Genomic DNA, 22169 nt, shown 5'->3' with positions numbered 1-22169 from the left:
TGATGAATCACGCTTCACCATCTGGCTGTCCGACAGACGAATCTGGGTTTGGCGGATGCCAGGAGAACGCTACATGCCCCAATGCTTAGTGAAAACCATACATTTAGGTGGAGGAGGAATAATAGTCTGGGGCTGTTTTTCATTGTTCTGGCTCGTTCCAGTGAAGGGATATCTTAACGCTACAGCGTACAATAACATTCTAGATGATTCGGTGCTTTTCAACTTTATGGCAACAGTTTGTGGAAGGGGCTTTCCTGTTTCAGCATGACAATGCCCCTGTGTACAAAACGAGGTCCATACAAAAATGGTTAGTTTGTCGAGATCGGTGAGGAAGAACTTGATTAGCCTGCACAGAGCCCTCACCTCAACCACATCGGGATGAATTGGAACTCCAAACTCACTAATGCTCTTGTGGCTGTGGAAGCAAGTCCCTGTAACAATGTTTCAACATCTAGTGGAAAGCCTTCCCAGAAGAGTGGAAGCTCTTCTGGCAACGCCATATTAATAGCCATGATTTTGGAATGAGATGTTCGACGATTCATATGAAGCTACATGTATGTATATTTTATATCTGGCGTTAGTGCGTAAGCATAATCTTTAGGGCCTAAGTGTACGAGCACCAATACATGCCAATTACTAAATGCTTTTGGGAACTTGGGCAGAAATAGTTTACATCGATCCACTGAGGCAAAAGCAGAGATAAAGGCACTTTACCGACGTCAACTAAATTCAAGCATTCATTCTCGCGATGTATGACATATTTTCTGGTGAGCAAGGGTTTATTTAGTATTCTAGGGCAACAGGTAATGACAGAAGAAAGCTGCATGTACTGTATCTGAATATATTTGCAAATCGTGTGTGTGATTTTGTGACTGTGTCAACCTGACCTTGTAGTAGGACATTCGGTGATTAGCTTTGGCATCAAATACTATCAAAAGTACAGTAAAAGGATATTAAACATTGAGATCTGGATTGACAAGTAGGCTAAATCGTGTGAAGTTACAATCTCTAGGGCTTAGTCTACACAAGTTGAATAAAGGATGCAAGTGTGTAAGCACCTCTTAACCATTGTGGTTCTTGCATATTATTGTTCAACGCGAGGGTAGACTAAGCCTGTAATGTACACTGCTCAAAAAAATAAAGGGAACACTTAAACAACACAATGTAACTCCAAGTCAATCACACTTCTGTGAAATCAAACTGTCCACTTAGGAAGCGACACTGATTGACAATACATTTCACATGCTGTTGTGCAAATGGAATATACAACAGGTGGAAATTATAGGCAATTAGCAAGACACCCCCAATAAAGGAGTGGTTCTGCAGGTGGTGACCACAGACCACTTCTCAGTTCCTATGCTTCCTGGCTGATGTTTTGGTCACTTTTGAATGCTGGCGGTGCTTTCACTCTAGTGGTAGCATGAGACGGAGTCTACAACCCACACAAGTGGCTTAGGTAGTGCAGCTCATCCAGGATGGCACATCAATGCGAGCTGTGGCAAGAAGGTTTGCTGTGTCTGTCAGCGTAGTGTCCAGAGCATGGAGGCGCTACCAGGAGACAGGCCAGTACATCAGGAGACGTGGAGGAGGCCGTGGGAGGGCAACAACCCAGCAGCAGGACCGCTACCTCCGCCTTTGTGCAAGGAGTAGCAGGAGGAGCACTGCAAGAGCCCTGCAAAAAGACCTCCAGCAGGCCACAAATGTGCATGTGTCTGCTCAAACGGTCAGAAACAGACTCCATGAGGGTGGTATGAGGGCCCGACGTCCACAGGTGGGTTGTGCTTTACAGGCCAACACCGTGCAGGACGTTTGGCATTTGCAAGAGAACACCAAGATTGGCAAATTCGCCACTGGCGCCCTGTGCTCTTCACAGATGAAAGCAGGTTCACACTGAGCACATGTGACAGACGTAACAGAGTCTGGAGACGCCGTGGAGAATGTTCTGCTGCCTGCAACATCCTCCAGCATGACCGGTTTGGCGGTGGGTCAGTCATGGTGTGGGGTGGCATTTCTTTGGGGGGCCGCACAGCCCTCCATGTGCTCGCCAGAGGTAGCCTGACTGCCATTAGGTACCGAGATGAGATCCTCAGACCCCTTGTGAGACCATATGCTGGTGCGGGTTGGCCCTGGGTTCCTCTTAATGAAAGACTATGCTTGATCTCATGTGGCTGGTGTGTCAGCAGTTCCTGCAAGAGGAAGGCATTGATGCTATGGACTGCCCCCCCCCCCCCAGGTATTTCCTGCTGGAAACCGGTGACTTCACATCTGGGAATGGAAAACCTAGAGAAATGTAATATTAACAATAATTATGCATAACTTGTAAAGATATCCACACAGTAAATTGTAGCCACATTTTATTAATGAAATTCATTTTGGATTAGTTATTTACCATAAGATTAATTTAGAGGTGTTGTCCACAGCATTTTCAAAGGTAGCTGTGACTGGTTTGCTGTGTTTTTAGAAACAATCAAGTTTTTAATAGTTGGGAATTGAAACGATTTATCTGTTTCTCAGTAATACTGTTAATAATGCGACCAGGTGTATCTCATCTGATTGAGGATTGCTGATGATATCCATGTCTATTTTTTTTAACCTCACAATTCTATCTAGTGACCGTACACACAACCTTTTAACCTATTTTACCAGGTCAAAAATAACATTACTTTTTCAAGGGAGACCTGGGCCTAGTTTCCCCGATAGCGGTGGAACTTAGGTTTTCAAGTGTTTTTTTTTTTAACCCTGCATCGGTCCTACATTGTGTAACATGCGTTTCCCAAAACACCACGTAGCGTGAACGGTCTCTGTGCGTCATTGGAGCATGTGTTGATACTGACAGGATTGAAAGAAAGGCATAACTGCTCTCGGTTTCAGCTTTCTCCATTCAAACCTTACCCCAACATTATAATTATCTCACAATACTGACGACGGATCAGCTCCTAGAGAGATATTGCCACCTACAGCTGCAAATTGTGAGGTGGCTTATTCTAATGCTTATCCAATAAAAATCATTGCGCGCATGTTAGGCTACACATCATGAAATATGAGACAAATTACAGCCTAGCTAGCCTACAAGTAGCAAAATATAACTAATTTGATTGCACATTAAATGTAAATTGATAGGGTTGAAATAGGCCTATAGCCTACTGTATTTATATTTTAATGCAGTCATCTGTTTTCATTTGAGGCATGTTTTTATACCTCACTTGTTTGTACCAATTGCAAGAACATTGGCAACTTTGTTCTGGAGTTATCAGCTGCCACAGAGAGACTGATAAGCCATGTGATTCTATGTTTAGCAGAGCTCTACTGTGTATAAAGTGATGCGGGAGGGCGAAAAAGCATCTAACGACGCACTTATATGGTCTACGAGTGGTCTGAGGCAGGCATTAGATTATGATCGTTTTCAAGTGCAACGTTAATAATGATGGTTTGGGGAAACAGCTCGGATTTACTGACGCGCCTACAAAGGATCTAACGATTAGCTTAGCCTTAAAGACGTGCGCCAGTACTTTGAAGACTAAGAAAGTATTTTATAAAACTCCTGCATTGGGCTGGATGTTTAGTTCACACGCGCAGAATTACTGTCTAACTCAATTAGACACAAAATCCCTAGTTTGAAACTACTATTTTCTTGAAGCTGTGCCGTGCCATTTCCCCGCACATGGGTCAGCCCCATAGCAATTTGAGTTCTAGCCAATGATCTTCAACCCCTTGCATTTGAGTGACAGCTAGCAAGTGGCCTAACCAGCATTTGCCAATGAGCGCGAGAAAGAGAGACACTTTTCGGGGACCACTTTTGGCTCATTAGTGCTACTTTCAGAACTACTGGCTAAAATGTACATGGCCCTCCATCTGTGTGAATGTGTGGGGTGTCTCTTTAATGTTAATTTAACCATTTTCAGACCAAAGAATAACAGAACAGTAGGGTGGTGACTCATTCAGTTATACTGTACCCCATATCAACCAACTAGCTAGTAGTGACAAGCCTACTTTGTCATTCAGTATTGCTGTAACGTTACTGTAGACTACTACTGTACCCCACCCACATCAGCCAAGTAGTTAGTGATAATAGCTAGTTATCTACAAAGAAACAATAAATGACATCGACAGATGTATAAAATAGAATACTGGATATGCAATATCTCGCCATCTCCCAACCCAGAAAGCAAAAAAAAAATACGTTTGTAAAATAACAAACATTCACTAACTTGGTTTATATTTAGTGTTTTACACCTTTGTCATTAGATTATTTATTTGAAAATCATTTGAACTTATTTCCATATTTTAAATGTGATAATACCACACAGAGGGACAGACGCCTGTAATAATCTGAAGTACTCAAAAGTGCCACTAAATGTCTTGTGATAGATCAAATCCTTGAAAGATACCAAAATTCTGGTAGTTTACTGGTAAACATTAAACATTACCAGTAATGCAACCCTAACCATGAGTCTACAAAACTAATTTGCTGTTATTTGGACTTATGGTTAATGAGAAGTTTTTCAATTATTTGGACAATGGAGGACAATGTATCCTGACAGACCTTATGGATCCTTGCGGCCGATTTGTTCAGCATGATGAAATACGCCTACATACCAAGTTTCAAGTCTCTTGGTCAAACAGACGGCGATATGAGGGTTTAAGTGAGACTGCTTATAACAGCGCCACCTATAGGCCAATCTGTGTTACTCATGGCCTCTAGTTTCTGTGCCAAATTAGAAAAATGTCAAGAAAAAATATTTATTCTAAGAATAACAACTGTGTGGGACAGTTATGGTGTTTGTGAGGAAGGATTTTTTATGTGTGTTTAAAAAAAAAAGTGTACATGTGTGATTGAAGACATTTCTCTCTCTCCCTTTCGCTCTCTGCCTCTTTCAATTGCTCTCTCTCTTTCAGGGAGGAGAAGAGTGAGCAGCTGCTGGACTGTAGACAGGAGCTGGACAATATGGAGACTGAGAACAAGAGGATTCAGCAAGAGGTACTGGACAAAACAAACCTAGCTACTACAGCACAAAGAAATATAGAACAGATTTCCAACTCTGCATTAGAAAGATGAAACTAGCACAACATATAGCCCAACATAACACATTACTGTCCAACCCCAGAGCAGACTGAGGCCTAGGTGTGGCACAGAATAGGTCAACACAGCTGAGTAATCACCAGGAGTCAATTACAGCTGATGTCAGAGCTCCCGGTCCACGTCACATTACACAATTTAACACCAGCATGACTCCACTTAATGCACGAATACACAGTCTGCCTTGGACCAACATGTCTCTTCTGATCTCCAGCAACACACTTTCACACACAAACTACGCACTGACCATGCTGCTGAGCTGTGCTAGGCATCAATCCAGATTTACAGGCCTGTCACACAGAGCTTGCCCGCCGACAACTGGACAAAAGCTCCACCTATAAGACACGTCGCCTGTTGTGCCCTGACTGCTCTCAAGGTTATACAACACATCAAACCATCTCCACCACCTCCTATTTGACATTCTTAATCATGAGGTTAATGCCTTTAACCAATTAGTGGCTGAGCTATCTATAGTTTGGCGATCTCCTTAGAAGTAGGCAAAGATGTTCTTTTATTTATAGTCTTTGCTGTAAACATGATTCGCAGCGCTAGAAAGTAGGGACCACAGCAACAGCATGGCAGAGGCGCTTGTTGTGTGTGTGTGTGTGTGGGGTCATTTCAAATCCCCTTTCCAGAGAAGATTACTGGCTAATGACCCTATTGACTAAGAGGAGCTTTAGTCTGTCCGTGTGTGTGTGCGCGCGTGTCTACCTACTCAATCTATGGTGTGTTTGTTTACCAATATTAATTATGCCTGTGTGCAATGCATGTACATTGAGTGTATAAAACATTAGGAACACCTGCTCTTTCCATGACATAGCTTTCACCTAGTCAGTCTATGATCCCTTATTGATGTCACCTGTTAAATCCACTTCAATCAGTGTAGATGAAGGGGAGACGGGTTGCGTAAGGATTTTTAAGCCTTGAGACATGGATTGTGTATGTGTGCCTTTGAGCGTGAACGGGCAAGACAAAAGATCCAAGTGCTTTGAATGAGGTATGAGGTAGGTGCTGGGCGCATCGGTTTGCGTCAAGAACTGCAACACTGCTGGGTTTTTCACGCTCAAAAGTTTCCCATGTGTATCAAGAATGGTTCACCACCCAAAGGACTTCCAGCCAACTTGACCCAACTGTGGGAAGCATTGAGTCAACATGGGCCAGCATCCCTGTGGAACGCTTTCAACACCTTGTAGAGTCTATTCCCTGGCGAATTGAGGCTGTTCTGAGGTCAAAAGGGGGTGCAACTCAATATTAGGAAGGTGTTTTTAATGTTTTGTACGCTCAAGGGAAATTAGTCTTTGAAAACAAATATCTTGTATGTGTGTGACACTGACATGAAGTGTTTTGTTTGTCCCCTCCAGAGCTTGCAGTTGTTGTCAGACGCGCGTTCTGCCAGGGCCTATCGTGACGAGCTGGACGTTCTGAGAGAGAAGGCCATCAGAGTGGACAAGCTGGAAAGTGAAGTGGGACGCTACAAGGAGAGGCTCCATGACATTGAGTTCTACAAAGCTAGAGTGGAGGTATGCCCTAACAAGTAAATAGCCGTTCAGCACCCAACAAACTTGACGTGTCAATGAAGCATCCATTGGGTGTAACATAAATGTATTAACTCGTTTCCCCAATGTTTGTTTAATGTTGTGAGCCCTGTGTATTAGAAGTGATAGGGCTGCTGATGTTGATCTCTGCTGGGCCCTACAGGAGCTGAAGGAGGACAACCAGGTTCTGCTGGAGACTAAGGCCATGCTTGAGGACCAGCTAGAAGGAACCAGGGCTCGCTCTGACAAACTCCACGAACTGGAGAAAGAGAGCCTGCAGCTCAAATCCAAGATCCACGACATGGAAATGGTGAGGGAAAGATTGAGATTGAGAGACTGTGTTTTGTGTGGGATTAAAGTTAACAGACATGCTGGTATGTTTGTATATTTTCTCTTTATGGGACCATTTTGTAGGATCTCTCTGAATAAAATCCCATATACTGTACTGAATAGGTTCTCACTGTAAAAGCCAATTTATGCTTGATCCTGAAATGTGATCCAGAGGCTCTGTATGGAGGGTGTGATGCAATTGCGGGGGCTTGCGGAGGCCAAATCAAGCTACGTACCCGCATTGTCGTGCACCTCCCAAATTTTGTAACAATACGGAGGGCTGCGTATAGCTCTGCATTGACATGATTGGTTGACGATAGGTGGGGGCGGTAGGTCCTGTATAAACACAAACTCATTTCCTTGACAACTTCCTTTACAACAACTCTATGAAGCACAAGAAGTATGAATGCCTTGACTTCTACAGAGGCTGCATCGCAGTAAATGCTGTACTGTCAATGCAAACGCTGGAATTACCTTAAATCGGCTTTAAGGTTTAGCTAACTGTATAGCCATCCTGACAGTACGTTATGTGTTTGTCTGTGTTCATCAGGAGCGGGACATGGACAGGAAGCGTATTGAGGAGCTGCTAGAGGAGAACCTGGTGCTAGAAATGGCCCAGAAACAGAGCATGGACGAGTCTCTCCACCTGGGCTGGGAGCTGGAGCAGCTCTCTAAGACCCCTGATCTGACAGAGGGTGAGCATCAGTAGGCCTCCTGGGGCTCTGGCTTCAACCCTGGCCCTGGCCGACCATATATATATACACACACACACACACACACACACACACACACACACACACACACACACACACACACACACACACACACACACACACACACCAGATTGGACAGGATTTATTTACACATGATTAGCTCCTGTAATTAATATTTAATGAATCCGAGACCCAGATTAGCAACGGGCCTGGATTTGGAATAATGTTCAACTGGTCTTGGATCAGGATAAACCCTGTGTGTTTCCTCAGTAACTACAGTACTGATGTAGATCTACATTTAGGGATGTCCCATACTTCCTCTTCCCCTTGGGAAGTTCCCCAACACTATATCAGTACCTTTTTAAAATATCAAATCAGATTTTATTGGTCACATACGTGTTTAGCAGATGTTATTGCAGGTGCAGCGAAATGTTTGTGCTTCTAATTCCGACAGTGCAGCAATATCTAACAAGTAATATCTAACAATTTCACAACATATACCCAATACAAATAAATCAAAAATCTAAGTAAAGGAATAGAATTAAGAATATATAAATATATGGACGGGACGAGCAATGTGGTAGCGGCATAGACCCAGTAGATACAGTAGAATAGTATAGAATACAGTATATACATATGAGATCAGTAATGCAAGAGATGTAAACATTATTAAAGTGACTAGTGTTCCATTTATTAAAGTGGCCAATGATTTCAAGTATGTGTATATAGGCAGCAGCCTCTCTGTGCTAGTGATGGCTGTTTTCAGGCTCTCGGTGTAGTATGTCGTGTGTTTGACATAGTTGGTTACATTGTGTAGTGCCTCAGAAGTCTCTGGGCCACGAGGTGAATGAGCTGACGTCCAGCCGCCTGCTGAAGCTGGAGAAGGAGAACCAGGCCCTGCTGAAAACCGTGGAGGAGCTGAGGGGCTCTGCCAGCGAGGACACCCCTGCACACCGCCTCAAGGCCGACAAGGAGAACCAGAGGCTCACCCAGAGGGTCAGAGCAGCTTTTACACTTACGTCCCATACGTCTTCACACTTGCTGCCTAAACATGGGCCCTCATCTGCCCATCAATCATCTGCCCACTCCACATTGGCTCCTTATTGCATCAACAACATAATTATGGCTGCCTGCTCTGTAACCCTACAGTACACTAGCATCTTTCTCCAGCCCCCTATATTTCACCCCAGGACTTGGCTTTCAGGACTCATAGATCCATTACAACAGAGTTGAAAGAACTGAGTAAATCCTGAAGTCTATTTCCTATAATTTCTCAGACTTGACACTTGAAGGTTTCTCTAAGCTAACTCTCTCGGGCTATTGTCAGACACGCCTTCTCTGTGCACTCCACATAAAATGCATGAAATGTGCATTTCTCAAGAGAAACAGAGTTTGGAAACAGCACTCGGTCTGTAAAAGAGCCCATTTAGAAGTGAATCCAAGCAGGAGCAATAAGAAGGCAATTTTGAGTTAAGCTGCTTTGACGTAATGAAGTGCTTGTGAGTATATATCTATGATATGATTAGTAATAATCCGCCTGCTTTTTGAAGAACGGTGTGTGTGTGTATACAGTGCACTTGTAGTTGCTGTTGGTGCCACAGTGTTTGTGCGTCATGCGGTGAGCAGAAAGGACAGAAGGAGAGAACAGACCGAGGATGAAGCGGCTGCAGTGAAAAGCTTTTATTTGTAGATAATTCAGCCCTTCCCTTTGTAGAGGGTGTGAGTGACATGAGTGGTAATTACCCAGTGCAGTCTGACAGCATCCTCCGGAGGGGAGAGGAGACAACAGAGATTGGAGCCGGTGTTCATGGGAAGGGCTCTATATGGAGTCGCTTTTGATTCTCTTTAATATAGGACATGCATCACAACACGGAGACACTGTAATTAGAGAAATATAAATGTCTGTGTATCATAGTCAATTCAGTTTTATTTTGGCCAATCAGGAAATTAAATTGAATAGTGGGTTCTTCAATTTCTTTGACCGGATTACAATGTAATTGAGTCCAATTGTGATGGGTAATGATGTGGTACTGCATAGTGTCATTGTCTGTGATCTAAGTGACTGGGTGCCATGGTAACAGTGCGTCCTCTGTGTGCCTGCAGCTGGGGCAGCTGGAGAGTGAGCTGAACACAGGCAGGGAGAGTCTGTGCAGTGCAGAGAGCCTCAGCACCGACCTGATGAAGGAGAAGGCTCTGTTGGAGAAAACCCTGGAGACACTGAGAGAGAACGCAGATAGACAGGTACACACACACACACACACACACACAGGCATGCATACATGTCCATGTACAAGACACAAACAGCCTTTCATTTTAGGCTGGTCAAAGGACTGATTTGACCTTGTTCTGGTCTTGTTCCAAGAAACTCAAAACGACATTGCTACTTAATCATTATGGATCTGGATTGAGTTTTCTTAAAAGAGCGTAGTCTTTGTGCTTGCATTCTCCCAGTGAGTTTGAAGAGCTCTGTGTGGCTTGGGGGGTGTGTAATGAAAGTAATGAAAGCCGACAGAATCTAATGAGGCCCCAGACACAGGGAGTTAAGATTAATGAGGTTTACAGTAGAATAACAGATCTCTGGTAAACCTACACTACAGGGTTCAGAACTAGGGCCAGGAACTTCTCATGACCACTCAACCTGATTTAGGACAAATTCAGGACCCTAGGGTATTATAAGAGCAAAGAGTTTTTCATGGTCAGATAATCTCTGGGGCTCTGTTCATATTAACACCATACTGAAGTGTGACTCGAGTTGAAGCTGTCCCATAGCGCCACTCAGACGTCCTCCATGTTCCAGGTGAAAGGCCTGGAGCAGGAGAACGAGCATCTGACCCAGACTGTCTCGTCGCTGAGGCAGCGCTCCCAGGTGGGCGCTGAGGCACGGGTCAAAGACGTGGAGAAGGAGAACCGCGTGCTGCACGAGTCCATCCGGGAGACCAGCTCCAAGCTCAACAAGCTGGAGTTTGAGCGCAAACAGCTGCGTAAGGACCTTGAGATGTACAAGGAGAAGGGCGAGAGGGCTGAGGAGCTGGAGTTGGCGGCGCAGCGGCTGGAGAGGGAGAACGAGGCCCTGCAGAAACGAGTAGCCAGTCTGGGCATCACCTGTGACAAGGTCGGCCCCTGCGTGCATTGGTGGCTGTAAACTTCACTTAAAGTTGTCGTGTACCTGGTGTTTATTGTGTGCCAAATGAGTCACTTATTACTTTGTTGTGCAGCTCCTATTGTATAAAGCAGATGGGAGTTTGAATGAAGAAAAGTGCTTTGTTGATAAATGTTCCCATATTCTCCCAAATCCTCAGGTGGTGTCTCTGGAGAAGGAGAACTCTGAGCTGGAGGTAGAGGGCCGTCGTTTAAAGAAGGTGGTGGACGGCCTGCGGAGCACATCCTTCCAGTTAGAGGCCCTGGAGAGGGAGAACTCCCAGCTGGACGAGGAGAACCTGGAGCTTCGTAGGACTGCTGAGGTGCTCCGCTCGGCAGGGAACAAGGCGGCTCAGCTGGAGCTGGAGAACCTTGAGCTGGAGAGTGAGAGGAGCCAGCTGAAAAGGAGCCTGGAGCTGCTCAAGGCCTCCTCCAAGAAAACTGAGAGGCTCGAGGTGAGCAACCAGGGCCTGGATACGGAAAACCAGCGGCTGCAGAAGGCCCTGGACAACAGCAGCCGCAAGATGCAGCAGTTGGAGGGGGAGCTGCAGGATGTAGAGCAGGAGAACCAGAGCCTGCAGAGGAGCCTTGAGGAACTGAAGATCTCCAGCAAACGTCTGGAGCAGCTGGAGCAGGAGAATAAGACTCTGGAGCAGGAGAGCTCTCAGCTGGAGAAGGACAAGAAGCACCTGGAGAAGGACAACAAGAGGCTGAGACAGCAGGCGGAGATCAGGGACTCCAAGATGGACGAGGACAACCTGAGGATCAGCCACCTGGAGAAGGACAACCGCTCGCTGGGCAAGGAGATGACCTCCTTCAAGGACTCCTGCAACCGCCTCAAAGATCTGGAGAAGGAGAACAAGGAGCTGGTCAAACAGGCCACCATCGATAAGAAGACATTAGTCACTCTACGAGAGGTAATGATGTAGCGACTACCTTAGAGATGCATGTTGTAATGTTAGTGTATATATATATTGTAATGGTAATGCATGGAGTGAATGCTCACAAGTCTTCAAATGTACATTTTAGAATATTCAGCTATAATCATTGCACCTGCATTATGCAAGAAGTAATTAAACCAGACCACTATGCCAACACTTTTCAACTTGGAACTCAACTATGTTCCATTAAGTACATTAAGATTGTATTATTCATTAATAAAGGATTAAATTCTAGAGATTGAATGTAGAGTGACTCTGGATTGGCGTTTGATGTTTCAGGAACTGGTGAGTGAGAAACTGCGGACTCAGCAGATGAACAATGATCTGGAGAAACTGACCCACGAGCTGGAGAAGATAGGCCTCAACAAGGAGAGGCTGCTGCAGGACGAGCAGAGCTCTGACAACGACAGGTAATACACACACACAAACCATTATGCTGCTGCTCAAAGGTACCCATCCCCTCCATAAATAATTGTGACCACATCACATAGTTGACACTCTGCCAACAATACGGTGTCAAGACATTGAATTCTATCAGTGAAAGATCCTTGGTCTTTTAATGATTGTCAATGTCCCTTATGTGCAGGTTCAAGCTGCTGGAGTTCAAGCTCGAGTCCACTCTCAAATCTACTCTGGAGATCAAGGAGGAGAAGATAGCAGCCTTGGAGGCCAGACTGCAGGAGTCCTCCAACCTCAACCAACAACTGCGCCAGGAGCTCAAAACTGTGAGTCCTAAACAATATAGAGCAGCAGCCCAATGAACATCTGCACAAAAAAACATTATCCCAGAGAGGTCCTGTGGTTATGCTTCTTTAACGCGACACAGAGAAACGCTCAAATGCTTCTGAGGCAATTCATTATTTATTCATTCCTTTTCAATTGTGTTATCTATTCATGAGCCACCAGGAGCCTAGAAAACTCAGAGAATAATTTCTGCAGCACATGTTTAACTCTGTGACAAAAAACTAGAACCCTGCCACTGGGGTGCCAGAACAGAGATGGAACTCATTAGCATGGGCATATTTTGGGGGATGGAGGTTTAACCCTTTCACCTTTGACCTCTCCAGGTAAAGAAGAACTATGAGGCCCTGCGACAGAGGGAGGAGGAGGAGAGGATGGTGCAGAGCTCACCCCCCAGAAGAGGGGACAGGGAGGATTCTCAGGCGGTCAACAAGTGGGAGAAAGAGAGCCACGAGACCACCCGGGAACTGCTTAAGGTCAAAGACCGCCTCATCGAGGTGGAGAGAAACGTAAGTAAACTCAATCTAATCAACGAGTCAAAATGGCCATCTTCGATACGATATGTGAAGGGCCTCTGTATATAATTAATGCATGCGTTAATCTTGTGTGTGTGTGTCTGTCATTTTCAGAATGCCACCTTACAGGCAGAGAAGCAGGCCCTGCATACCAACCTGAAGCAGCTGGAGACCCAGACCAGTAACCTGCAGGCTCAGATTCTGGCTCTACAGAGACAGACTGCATCTCTACAGGAGAACAACACCACCCTACAGACCCAGAATGCCAAACTACAAGTAAGGGAAAGGAGGAAACCTAGTCAGTTGTACAACTGAATGCATTCAACTGAAATGTGTCTTCCGCATTTAACCCAAACCCTAAATCAGAGAGGTGCGGGGGGCTGCCATAATCGACATCCACGTCTTCGGCGCACGGGGAACAGTGGATTAACTGCTTTCTCGGGCAGAACGACAGATTTTTACCTTGTCAGCTTGGGGCTTAGATTCAGCAACCTTTCGGTTACTGTCCCAACTCTAACCACTAAGCCCTGGTTCCCTCTGTTGCTCCTTCACTGCTGCTTCACTGCTGTGCTCTGCACCCTATACGCTGGCCTCGTCTACACTGCATTGATAGCTTATATTGTAGTTTAAACCCTCCCCAAGCTCTGTCTCTCCACTGCCACATGGCTAGAGAGAATTCCCCTCTCATAAGCCACATTTTTTTGATATATTTTATGGCAGCGGTTCAACAAAATCTTTAGTCGTAAAATCTACATCTGAACAAGAATCGGATGCATTCTGCTGCATGTCAAATCTAACTTTGAACATGTCTGTGCTTGGGAATTTGTACTTTCAAAAACATTTGACCACTGATGTATATCCAAATTGGACAAGAACATGCGACGTCTCAACCGTTAGTGTTTACTGGATGGACAGGATGTCTGTGGACACGTTGCCCCCTATTGCTCAGAACTGACACCTACACAAATTGTTTTGTGAGGTTATTGCCCTGCTTTTTTCCCCACATAACTGGAGAATCTAATCCAATGCAATGCCTAGAAGGACATGACACAAGCCTTGAAAAAACAGACATAGTTAAGGGCATTTCTGAGCAACTGAGTTCAGATGGCACAGATGTCCAATCAGATGTCTTGTTTCCGCTTTAGGTGGAGAACTCCACCCTGAACTCCCAGAGCGGCACTCTCATGGCCCAGAATGCCCAGCTTGCGACACAGCAGTCCAGCACGGAGAACGAGAAGGAGGGGGCGATGAGGGAGAGGGAGGACCTGAGGTCCACCTATGAGATGCTACTGAGGGACCATGAGAAGTTGGCTGCCCTGCATGAGAGGCAGGCCTCGGAGTATGAGGGCCTCATTGGCAAACACGGAGGCCTGAAAAGTGCCCACAAGAGCCTGGAATCACAGCACAGAGACCTGGAGGACAGGTGGGGTTTCAACTGATGCTGTTATGTGCCTACAGCATACTCTAGCACAGCTGGCATCGATCACACACTTAACCACACATTGCCAAATACACATGCATGACAGTCTTAGTATGCACTCAGTTCCACACTACCATTACACAGTGCTTAAGTCAGAGACACATACAGTTGAAGTCAGAAGTTTACATATACCTTAGCCAAATACATTTAAACTCAGTTTTTCACAATTCCTGATATTTAATCCTAATAACAATTCCCTGTCTTAGGTCAGGTAAGATCACTACTTTATTTTAAGAATGTGAAATGTCAGAAATAATAGTACAGTGATTTATTTCAGCTTTTATTTCTCTCATCACATTCCCAGTGGGTCAGAAGTTTACATACACTCAATTAGTATTTGGTAGCATTGCCTTTAAATTGTTTAACTTGGGTCAAATGTTTCGGGTAGCCTTCCACAAGCTTCCCACAATAAGTTGGGTGAATTTTGGCCCATTCCTCCTGACAGAGCTGGTGTAACTGAGTCAGGTTTGTAGGCCTCCTTGCTCATACACACTTTTTCAGTTCTGCCCACACATTTTCTATAGGATTGAGGTCAGGGCAATGACCCCACTCCAATACCTTGACTTTGTTGTTCTTAAGCCATTTTGACACAACTTTGGAAGTATGCTTGGGGTCATTGTCCATTTGGAAGACCATTTTTGACCAAGCTTTAACTTCCTGACTGATGACTTTAGATGTTGCTTCAATATATCCACATAATTTTCCTCCCTCATGATGCCATCTATTTTGTGAAGTGCACTAGTCCCTCCTGCTGCAAAGCACCCCCACAACATGATGCTGCCACCCCCGTGCTTCACGGTTGGGATGGTGTTCTTCGGCATGCAAGCCTCCCCTTTCTCCTCCAAACATAACAATGGTCATTATGGCCATACGGTTCTATTTTTGTTTCATCAGACCAGAGGACATTCTCCAAAAAGTACGATCTTTGTCCCCATGTGCAGTTGCAAACCGTAGTCTGGCTTTTTTATGGCGGTTTTGGAGCAGTGGCTTCTTCCTTGCTGAGCGGCCTTTCAGGTTATGTCGATGCGATATAGGACTCATTTTACTGTGGATATAGATACTTTTGTACCGGTTTCCTCCAGCATCTTCATACGGCTTTACCATTGTTCTGGGACACTTTTCGCATCAAAGTATGTTCATCTCTAGTAGACAAAACGCGTCTCCTTCCTGAGCGGTATGACGGCTGCGTGGTCCCATGGTGTTTATACTTGCCTACTATTGTTTGTACAGATGAACGTGGTACCTTCAAGCGTTTGGAAATTGCTCCCAAGGATGAACCGGACTTGTGGTCTACAATTTTTTTTTCTGAGTTCTTGGCTGATTTATTTTGATTTTTCCATGATGTCAAGCAAAGAGGCACTGAGTTTGAAGGTAGGCCTTGAAATACATCCACAGGTACACCTCCAACTTACTCAAATTATGTCAATTAGCTTATCAGAAGCTTCTAAAGCCATTACATAATTTTCTGGAATTTTCCAAGCTGTTTAAAGGCACAGTCAACTTTGTGTATGTAAACTTCTGACCCACTGGAATTGTGATACAGTCAATTATAAGTGAAATAATCTGTCTGTAAACAATTGCTTGAAAAATTACTTGTCGTGCACAAAGTAGATGTCCTAACCAACTTGCCAAAACTATAGTTTGTTAACAAGAAATTTGTGGAGCGGTTGAAAAACTAGTTTTTATGACTCAAACCTAAGTGTATGTAAAATTTTGACTTCAACTGTATATACACACACAGCTGCCATCCACTAACCGGTGGTAATGTGTTGCAGGTATAGTCAGCTACTGAGGCAGAAGGATCAGCTGGAGGAGCTGGAGAAACAGCTGAAGGCAGAGCAGGAGAAGATGCTGTCTGAGAACAAGAGCCACAAGGCAAAGGCTATAGACTACTACAAACTGAAAGAGGAGAATGAAAGGTGAGTGTTTCAGGGTTAAGCTGAGGTCTGTGTGTGTTTGTATGAGAGAGGGGGGAGGAGGAGGGAATTTTTGGAGGGAATTTTCCCTGAGGGTTACTTTGAGGTGCAAGGGAACATCCTTAAGCTGTCAATCCAGGTACAGAGAAATCTGTGCATCAAGGTTTTTAGAGAGAGGGGGAAATAAAGTTAGCATGTTTTGAGCGGCAATATGCAGACATTTTAAGTGGTTGCAATTAGAGAACTAACCAGGGGGCTATGAGTAAAGAATGTGCTGTTTAAAACACATGACATCTGTGTGTAGGCTGAACATGGCACACCGCCAGCTGGTGAAGGATAATGAGGGCCTGCAGGTTGACCATAAGAACCTGAAGAGCCAGATGAACGGTGCCAAGCTGGAACAGACCCGCCTGGAGGCAGAGTTCTCCAAACTCAAAGAGCAGTACCAGCAGCTGGACATCACCTCCACCAAGCTCACCAACCAGTGTGAGGTACGGTTACATACCCCTCAGTCCCCCTTCACTCCCTCCCACTCACTAACCAGTGTGAGGTACTACAATATCTCTACCCCCTACCCATAAACCAACCACTAGATTATAATTATTATGTTCCACATATTTTCAAACTCTATTACAGGTAACTCTTGGTAAATGTAGTCCTATGTTATGGAAGTGTTCAAAGCTGATATGTGGCCTCGGTCCAGACATGACTATGTTTGCCTGACATCTGTCTGTTGGAACGGAAGGCTGATAGCTGGTTTCTCAATACCATGCTCTTTAAGGCTTAATAAGTGTCTGACCTGTATTCACCCACTGTGAAGGGAAGGCACAGCCCACGTGTAATATATACAACCATGTGAAAGCAACTTGGACACTAACAACTTTGCTCAAATAATAGTCTATTTCTCTCACCCTAGTTGCTGAGTCAGTTGAAGGGGAACCTGGAGGAGGAGAACCGTCACCTGCTGGACCAGATCCAGACCCTGATGCTGCAGAACCGCACCCTGCTAGAACAGACCATGGAGAGCAAGGACCTGTTTCACGTAGAACAGAGACAGTACATGTGAGAGATGACCCCACTATTACATTTTGTAACCAGTGTTCAAGTTAACATTTCAATAAGAGTGAGATGTCTGTTTCTTGGCTATGGAGATAGATGTAATTTGTTCCTGTGCCTAACTGGTCTTTCCCTCCTTCAGTGACAAGCTGAACGAGTTGAGGAGACAGAAGGAGAAGCTTGAAGAGAAGATCATGGACCAGTACAAGTTTTATGACCCCTCTCCTCCACGGAGGTAAGTAGCTAGGAGGAGTCCACTGCTATCATTGTGGTTGGTGCTTTGACCATATCAGCCTCTGTCGTAGTAAACAGCTGACTGTGACAAAGCTAACATCCCCCACATGAAAATGAAATGTAGAACTGCGGTGGATTGCTGCAGTTGTCTGGTTATGGTTAATTCCATTGCATAACCAACTGCCCTGGAACGTATGTGCTTAACCATTCAGTTCTGATTCATTTCCATGCCTGACTTTAATGCATATGGTTTACGTCTGAACCTAACCAACTCCTGCATATGGTTCAAATTAACCAAGAAGCTCTGGTTCATCTTTATGCTTAACCACCATCATCATAGCTGACTCTGGGGAATTGGGAGGCTGTGGTTTACAAGAACACCCCGGATGCTGGTTCAATAAGGCACAAAATGGGAATATATCCCTTAATTTAAAAAAATTCCGCTCTTTTTGTGCCTACTGAACACTACCCAGAGTCAAATAATTTACCCTAATTACAAAAACCTCTCTCTCTCATCTCAGACGAGAGAATTGGATCACCCTGAAGATGAAGAAGCTGATCAAGCCGAGGAGTCGGGAGCGGATGCGTTCCCTGACGCTGACTCCCACGTGCTCCGAGTCCAGCGAGGGCTTCCTGGGGCTTCCTCTGGACAGCCAGGACTCTTCCTCCATAGGCTCTGGCTCCAACTCCCTGGACGACACGCTGACACAAAAGAGGAACAGCAGTGAGTAGACGCTCTCTGACCTGCATGGAAAACACCCTACTGATCAGATCAAATCGAGCCTTATTTCAAGTGCATTAAAACACATCAATATACTTTACGGTAAAATAGACACAATAGAAGGAAGTAATAGACCTACATTTTGAAAGAGAGTCCGCTCCAGACCAGAAAAGAGTCTAGGACTAGGTCTTCCTCTCACTCAATATGTCCCTTCCTCTGATCAGAAGGACTAACAGACGGGAAGAAAGACTAGATCACATATTAGTTAAATAAGACACTGGGAGCAGAGCGTATGTCAATAAATACATGCGGTTTAAACACAGGAAATGCATGGTCAGACAGAGGCAGATACATGCAGACACTTGTAATATGATGCACGCAGACAGAGAAACCGAAGTACACTGGGTCAGACAGAAAAGTACATGCTGGCATAGACATTAGAACATGAGCAGGGCTCAGTTGTAGACAGGGAGAGGTATGCAGGGCAGGAGACACCAGGACAGTAGCCCCTTGTTGCTGTGTGGTGGCTGGTTGTGTGAACCTAATGCTTCCTGTGCTTGTTTTTCCCTCTCTATGCGATAGGGAAGAAAGACTCTCAGAGAGTGCAGCACTCCCATGTGCAGAGGAACCAAGGTTCCTCTAATGGTATGCTGAGAGGGGAGGGCTGGGCGGGGCTTGTAGTCGAGCTGTCGTGTCACTCAAGGCACGTCAACATGTCATGTCTCATCCTTCAGTCAATGGTCGCGTTCCCCTACTTAGACGTTGCATGCATCAACCAATGTTTGCGTGCCACATCATCGGCTGTGTCATTGACTGATACATTGCTATAACATATGTGATTAGCTGATACATAAAAGACCTATCCAGGTGTTGTAAGATCTGGCAGGTGTCAGCAACGCCTGGGCAGAAGAACGCACCCACATTCCATACCTATTAAACGGTGTAGTGCATTATATGTAACCTCTGCTCAATGCACCAGCTATGTATGTATGTGTGTGTATATATTGGTTTCTTAATTTTTTACTATTTTCTATTTTCTACATTGTTATATTGAAGACATCAGAACAATGAAATAACACATATGGAATCATGTAGTAACCAAAAAAGTGTTAAACATATCAAAATATATTTTGTCAGATTCTTCAAAGTAGTCAACCTTTTGCCTTGATGACAGCTTTGCACACTCTTGGCATTCTCTCAACTAGCTTCAAGAGGTAGTCACCTGGAATGCATTTCAATTAACAGGTGTGCCTTGTTAAATGTTAATTTCTTACCTTAATGCGTTTGAGCCAATCAGTTGTGTTGTGACAAGGTAGGGGTGCTATACAGAAATAGCCCTATTTGGTAAAATACCAAGTCCATATTTATGGTAGGGCAGCTCAAATAATCAAAGAGAAACAACAATCCATCATTACTTTAATCCGGAAATGTCAAGAACTTTGAAGGTTCCTTCAAGTGCAGTCACAAAAACCATGAAGCGCTATGATGAAACTGGCTCTCACGAGGACCGCCACAGGAAAGGAAGACCCAGAGTTACCTCTGCTGCAGAGGATATGTTCATTAGAATTACCAGCCTCAGACATTGCAGCCCAAATAAATGCTTCACAGAGTTCAGGTAACAGACACAACATCAACTGTTCAGAGGAGACTGCGTGAATCAGGCCTTCATGGTCGAATTGCTGCAAAGAACCCACCACTAAAGGTCACCAATTAGAAGAAGACTTGCTTGGCCAAGAAACACAAGCAATGGACATTAGACTGGTGGAAATATGTCCTTTGATCTGATGAGTCCAAAAGTTAGAGTTTTGGTTCGAGCCGCCGTGTCTTTGTGAGATGCAGAGTAAGTGAACGGATTATCTCTGCATGTGTGGTTCCGCATGTGTGCTGCATCAGATGACCTGGCCTCCACATTCACCTGACCTCAACCCTATTGAGATGGGTTAAGATGAGTTGGAACGCAGAGTGAAGGAAAAGCAGTCAACAAGTGCTCAGCATATGTGGGAACTCCTTCAAGACTGTTGGAGAAGCATTCCATGTGAAGCTGGTTGAGAGAATGCCAAGACTGTGCAAAGCCGTCATCAAGACAAAAGGTGGCTACTTTGAAGAATCTCATAAATGTATTTTGATTGTTATTTTATAGTTTTGATGTCTTCTCTATTATCCTACAATGTTGAAAAGAGTCCAAATAAATGAGTAGGAGTGTCCAAACTTTTGACTGGGATTGTATATGGATATATATATATATAGATAGAGAGAGATCTCTGTCTCTCTCTCTCTCTCCCGATATATGTCTCTCATACAGACGCACACAAACATCAACCTCACACCTGCCCAGACCCTATCTCCAGTGTCTGCACTACTTTCTCCCACATCCTCAAATCGCACCATTTTGTTATTTTCTGTCACCCACACTCTTTCAATATTTAGATAATGAAGTATATGATTTTTCCATTGACTTAACGATGGAGGATTGGTTGATGTCAGGTTTTTAAGTATAAGCTTTTTCAAGATAATTCACAAGAAAAGTATCATCCAACCCTTCAGGTACCTCTCTGCCCCCTCATATGACATGTCTTGAAATATGGATTAGAAGTACATTGTAATACTTCTGACAATAATTTGTAGCTATACTAAAGGCAATATTTGATAACTATGTTTCTTTTGTCTTTTAATAGCTATACTAAAGAACCTTTTACATAACACACACACACACACTATGTATGCATTTACAGAAATCTATAGAACACATGGAGGTGTCTGTGGAGCTGGAAATCTAAAATGGTCTCTCTATACAGTGTCCCAGGATCTACCATTTTTTTGTTGCGTTAGTAATGGGATCCCTGTGGCCATTCCTTCCACTGCAGTGCCGTTCCCTTGGTGTCATTGTTGTACTCTCTTAATTGCACCTTTTAATAAATGTCACCCTATGTGTGGTGTTTTGTGTGTGGTATTCTCTCTGTTAGCAGCCTGGGGTCCTCTATGTGGCATCCCCCTTCACAGCCATCCCACTTTGCTGTGTGCTTGGCGTTTTGTTTGAACAGTGAGTGAGTGAGCGTTTGTGTGTGTGTGTGCTCGCGTGTGTCTGTTTGCATACATATCAGTATTTGCCCCGATATCTATGTAACACTGTTTTATTACCAGTTGAGTCTTCAGAACGGTACACTGGTTCTCAACGTTAACAACCATCTTTTTTTTTCTCCTTTCTTTTCCTCTCCATCTCCCCTGGTATTTCTGTTTCTCCCCCTCTGCTTTGGCTGTAAACTGACAGCTGTGAAATGGTTGCCCTTTATGAGGAACAGATCGAAGGAGAAAGACAAAGCGAAGGACATCTACCGCCGGTCCATGTGTAAGACCTCTGACAGCCTGGCGTCCTACCACCTCCGTCCACCTCCTCTGGCCTGCGCCTTCCTGCTTCCCTCACCTAGCTTCTCTTCTCATAGCTTCTAGCTGGTTTCTATTCTTCCTTTCTAGGAATAAACAAAACTCATGCTCTAATTTATCACCAATAGTAGATACATCTATCTTAACACCAAATTTTGTTCGGTTAGATTTGTGTACAGTCGAAGGAATGACATACAAGAACTAACAAATGTAGTTATTAGTACAAACTAACATTCTTCAATGATTGACAATACTTATGTGAAGTAATGTGAGTGGTAGTAGTGGTGTTCTGTAGTTCTTTTTCTGTAGTTTTATGTTGTGGTATCTGTAGATGCACTCTAGGTTAGTCTTAGTCTAGGTTATACATGTAGTTTTTTTTGGGGGGGGGGTT

The 22169-nt window shown here is 44.4% G+C and overlaps 1 protein-coding gene across 8 annotated transcripts in view; it reads left to right on the top strand.

Moving 5' to 3' along the window:
• Positions 1 to 22169, top strand: part of LOC135512258 (girdin-like) — an 89695-nt gene that overhangs the window by 58061 nt on the left and 9465 nt on the right. For 6 of the 8 annotated variants that reach the window (XM_064934094.1, XM_064934093.1, XM_064934090.1 and 3 more), the window contains exons 9-28: positions 4897 to 4978; positions 6439 to 6597; positions 6776 to 6922; positions 7493 to 7637; positions 8473 to 8651; positions 9759 to 9896; positions 10453 to 10767; positions 10955 to 11710; positions 12014 to 12144; positions 12321 to 12459; positions 12802 to 12984; positions 13105 to 13266; positions 14136 to 14413; positions 16246 to 16389; positions 16691 to 16877; positions 17303 to 17448; positions 17585 to 17677; positions 18198 to 18400; positions 18980 to 19042; positions 21666 to 21743. In XM_064934094.1, the coding sequence (XP_064790166.1) occupies positions 4897 to 4978; positions 6439 to 6597; positions 6776 to 6922; positions 7493 to 7637; positions 8473 to 8651; positions 9759 to 9896; positions 10453 to 10767; positions 10955 to 11710; positions 12014 to 12144; positions 12321 to 12459; positions 12802 to 12984; positions 13105 to 13266; positions 14136 to 14413; positions 16246 to 16389; positions 16691 to 16877; positions 17303 to 17448; positions 17585 to 17677; positions 18198 to 18400; positions 18980 to 19042; positions 21666 to 21743 (3728 nt within the window). The remainder of the gene's footprint in view (positions 1 to 4896; positions 4979 to 6438; positions 6598 to 6775; positions 6923 to 7492; positions 7638 to 8472; positions 8652 to 9758; positions 9897 to 10452; positions 10768 to 10954; positions 11711 to 12013; positions 12145 to 12320; positions 12460 to 12801; positions 12985 to 13104; positions 13267 to 14135; positions 14414 to 16245; positions 16390 to 16690; positions 16878 to 17302; positions 17449 to 17584; positions 17678 to 18197; positions 18401 to 18979; positions 19043 to 21665; positions 21744 to 22169) is intronic. The other 2 variants (XM_064934092.1, XM_064934095.1) reach the window with 2 other exon arrangements.

This window comes from Oncorhynchus masou, chromosome 24, assembly GCF_036934945.1.
Source record: "Oncorhynchus masou masou isolate Uvic2021 chromosome 24, UVic_Omas_1.1, whole genome shotgun sequence".
Classification (NCBI taxonomy): Eukaryota; Metazoa; Chordata; class Actinopteri; order Salmoniformes; family Salmonidae; genus Oncorhynchus; species Oncorhynchus masou.
Note: the sequence above shows the minus strand (reverse complement) of the source record. Positions and strands in the feature narration are given on the sequence as shown.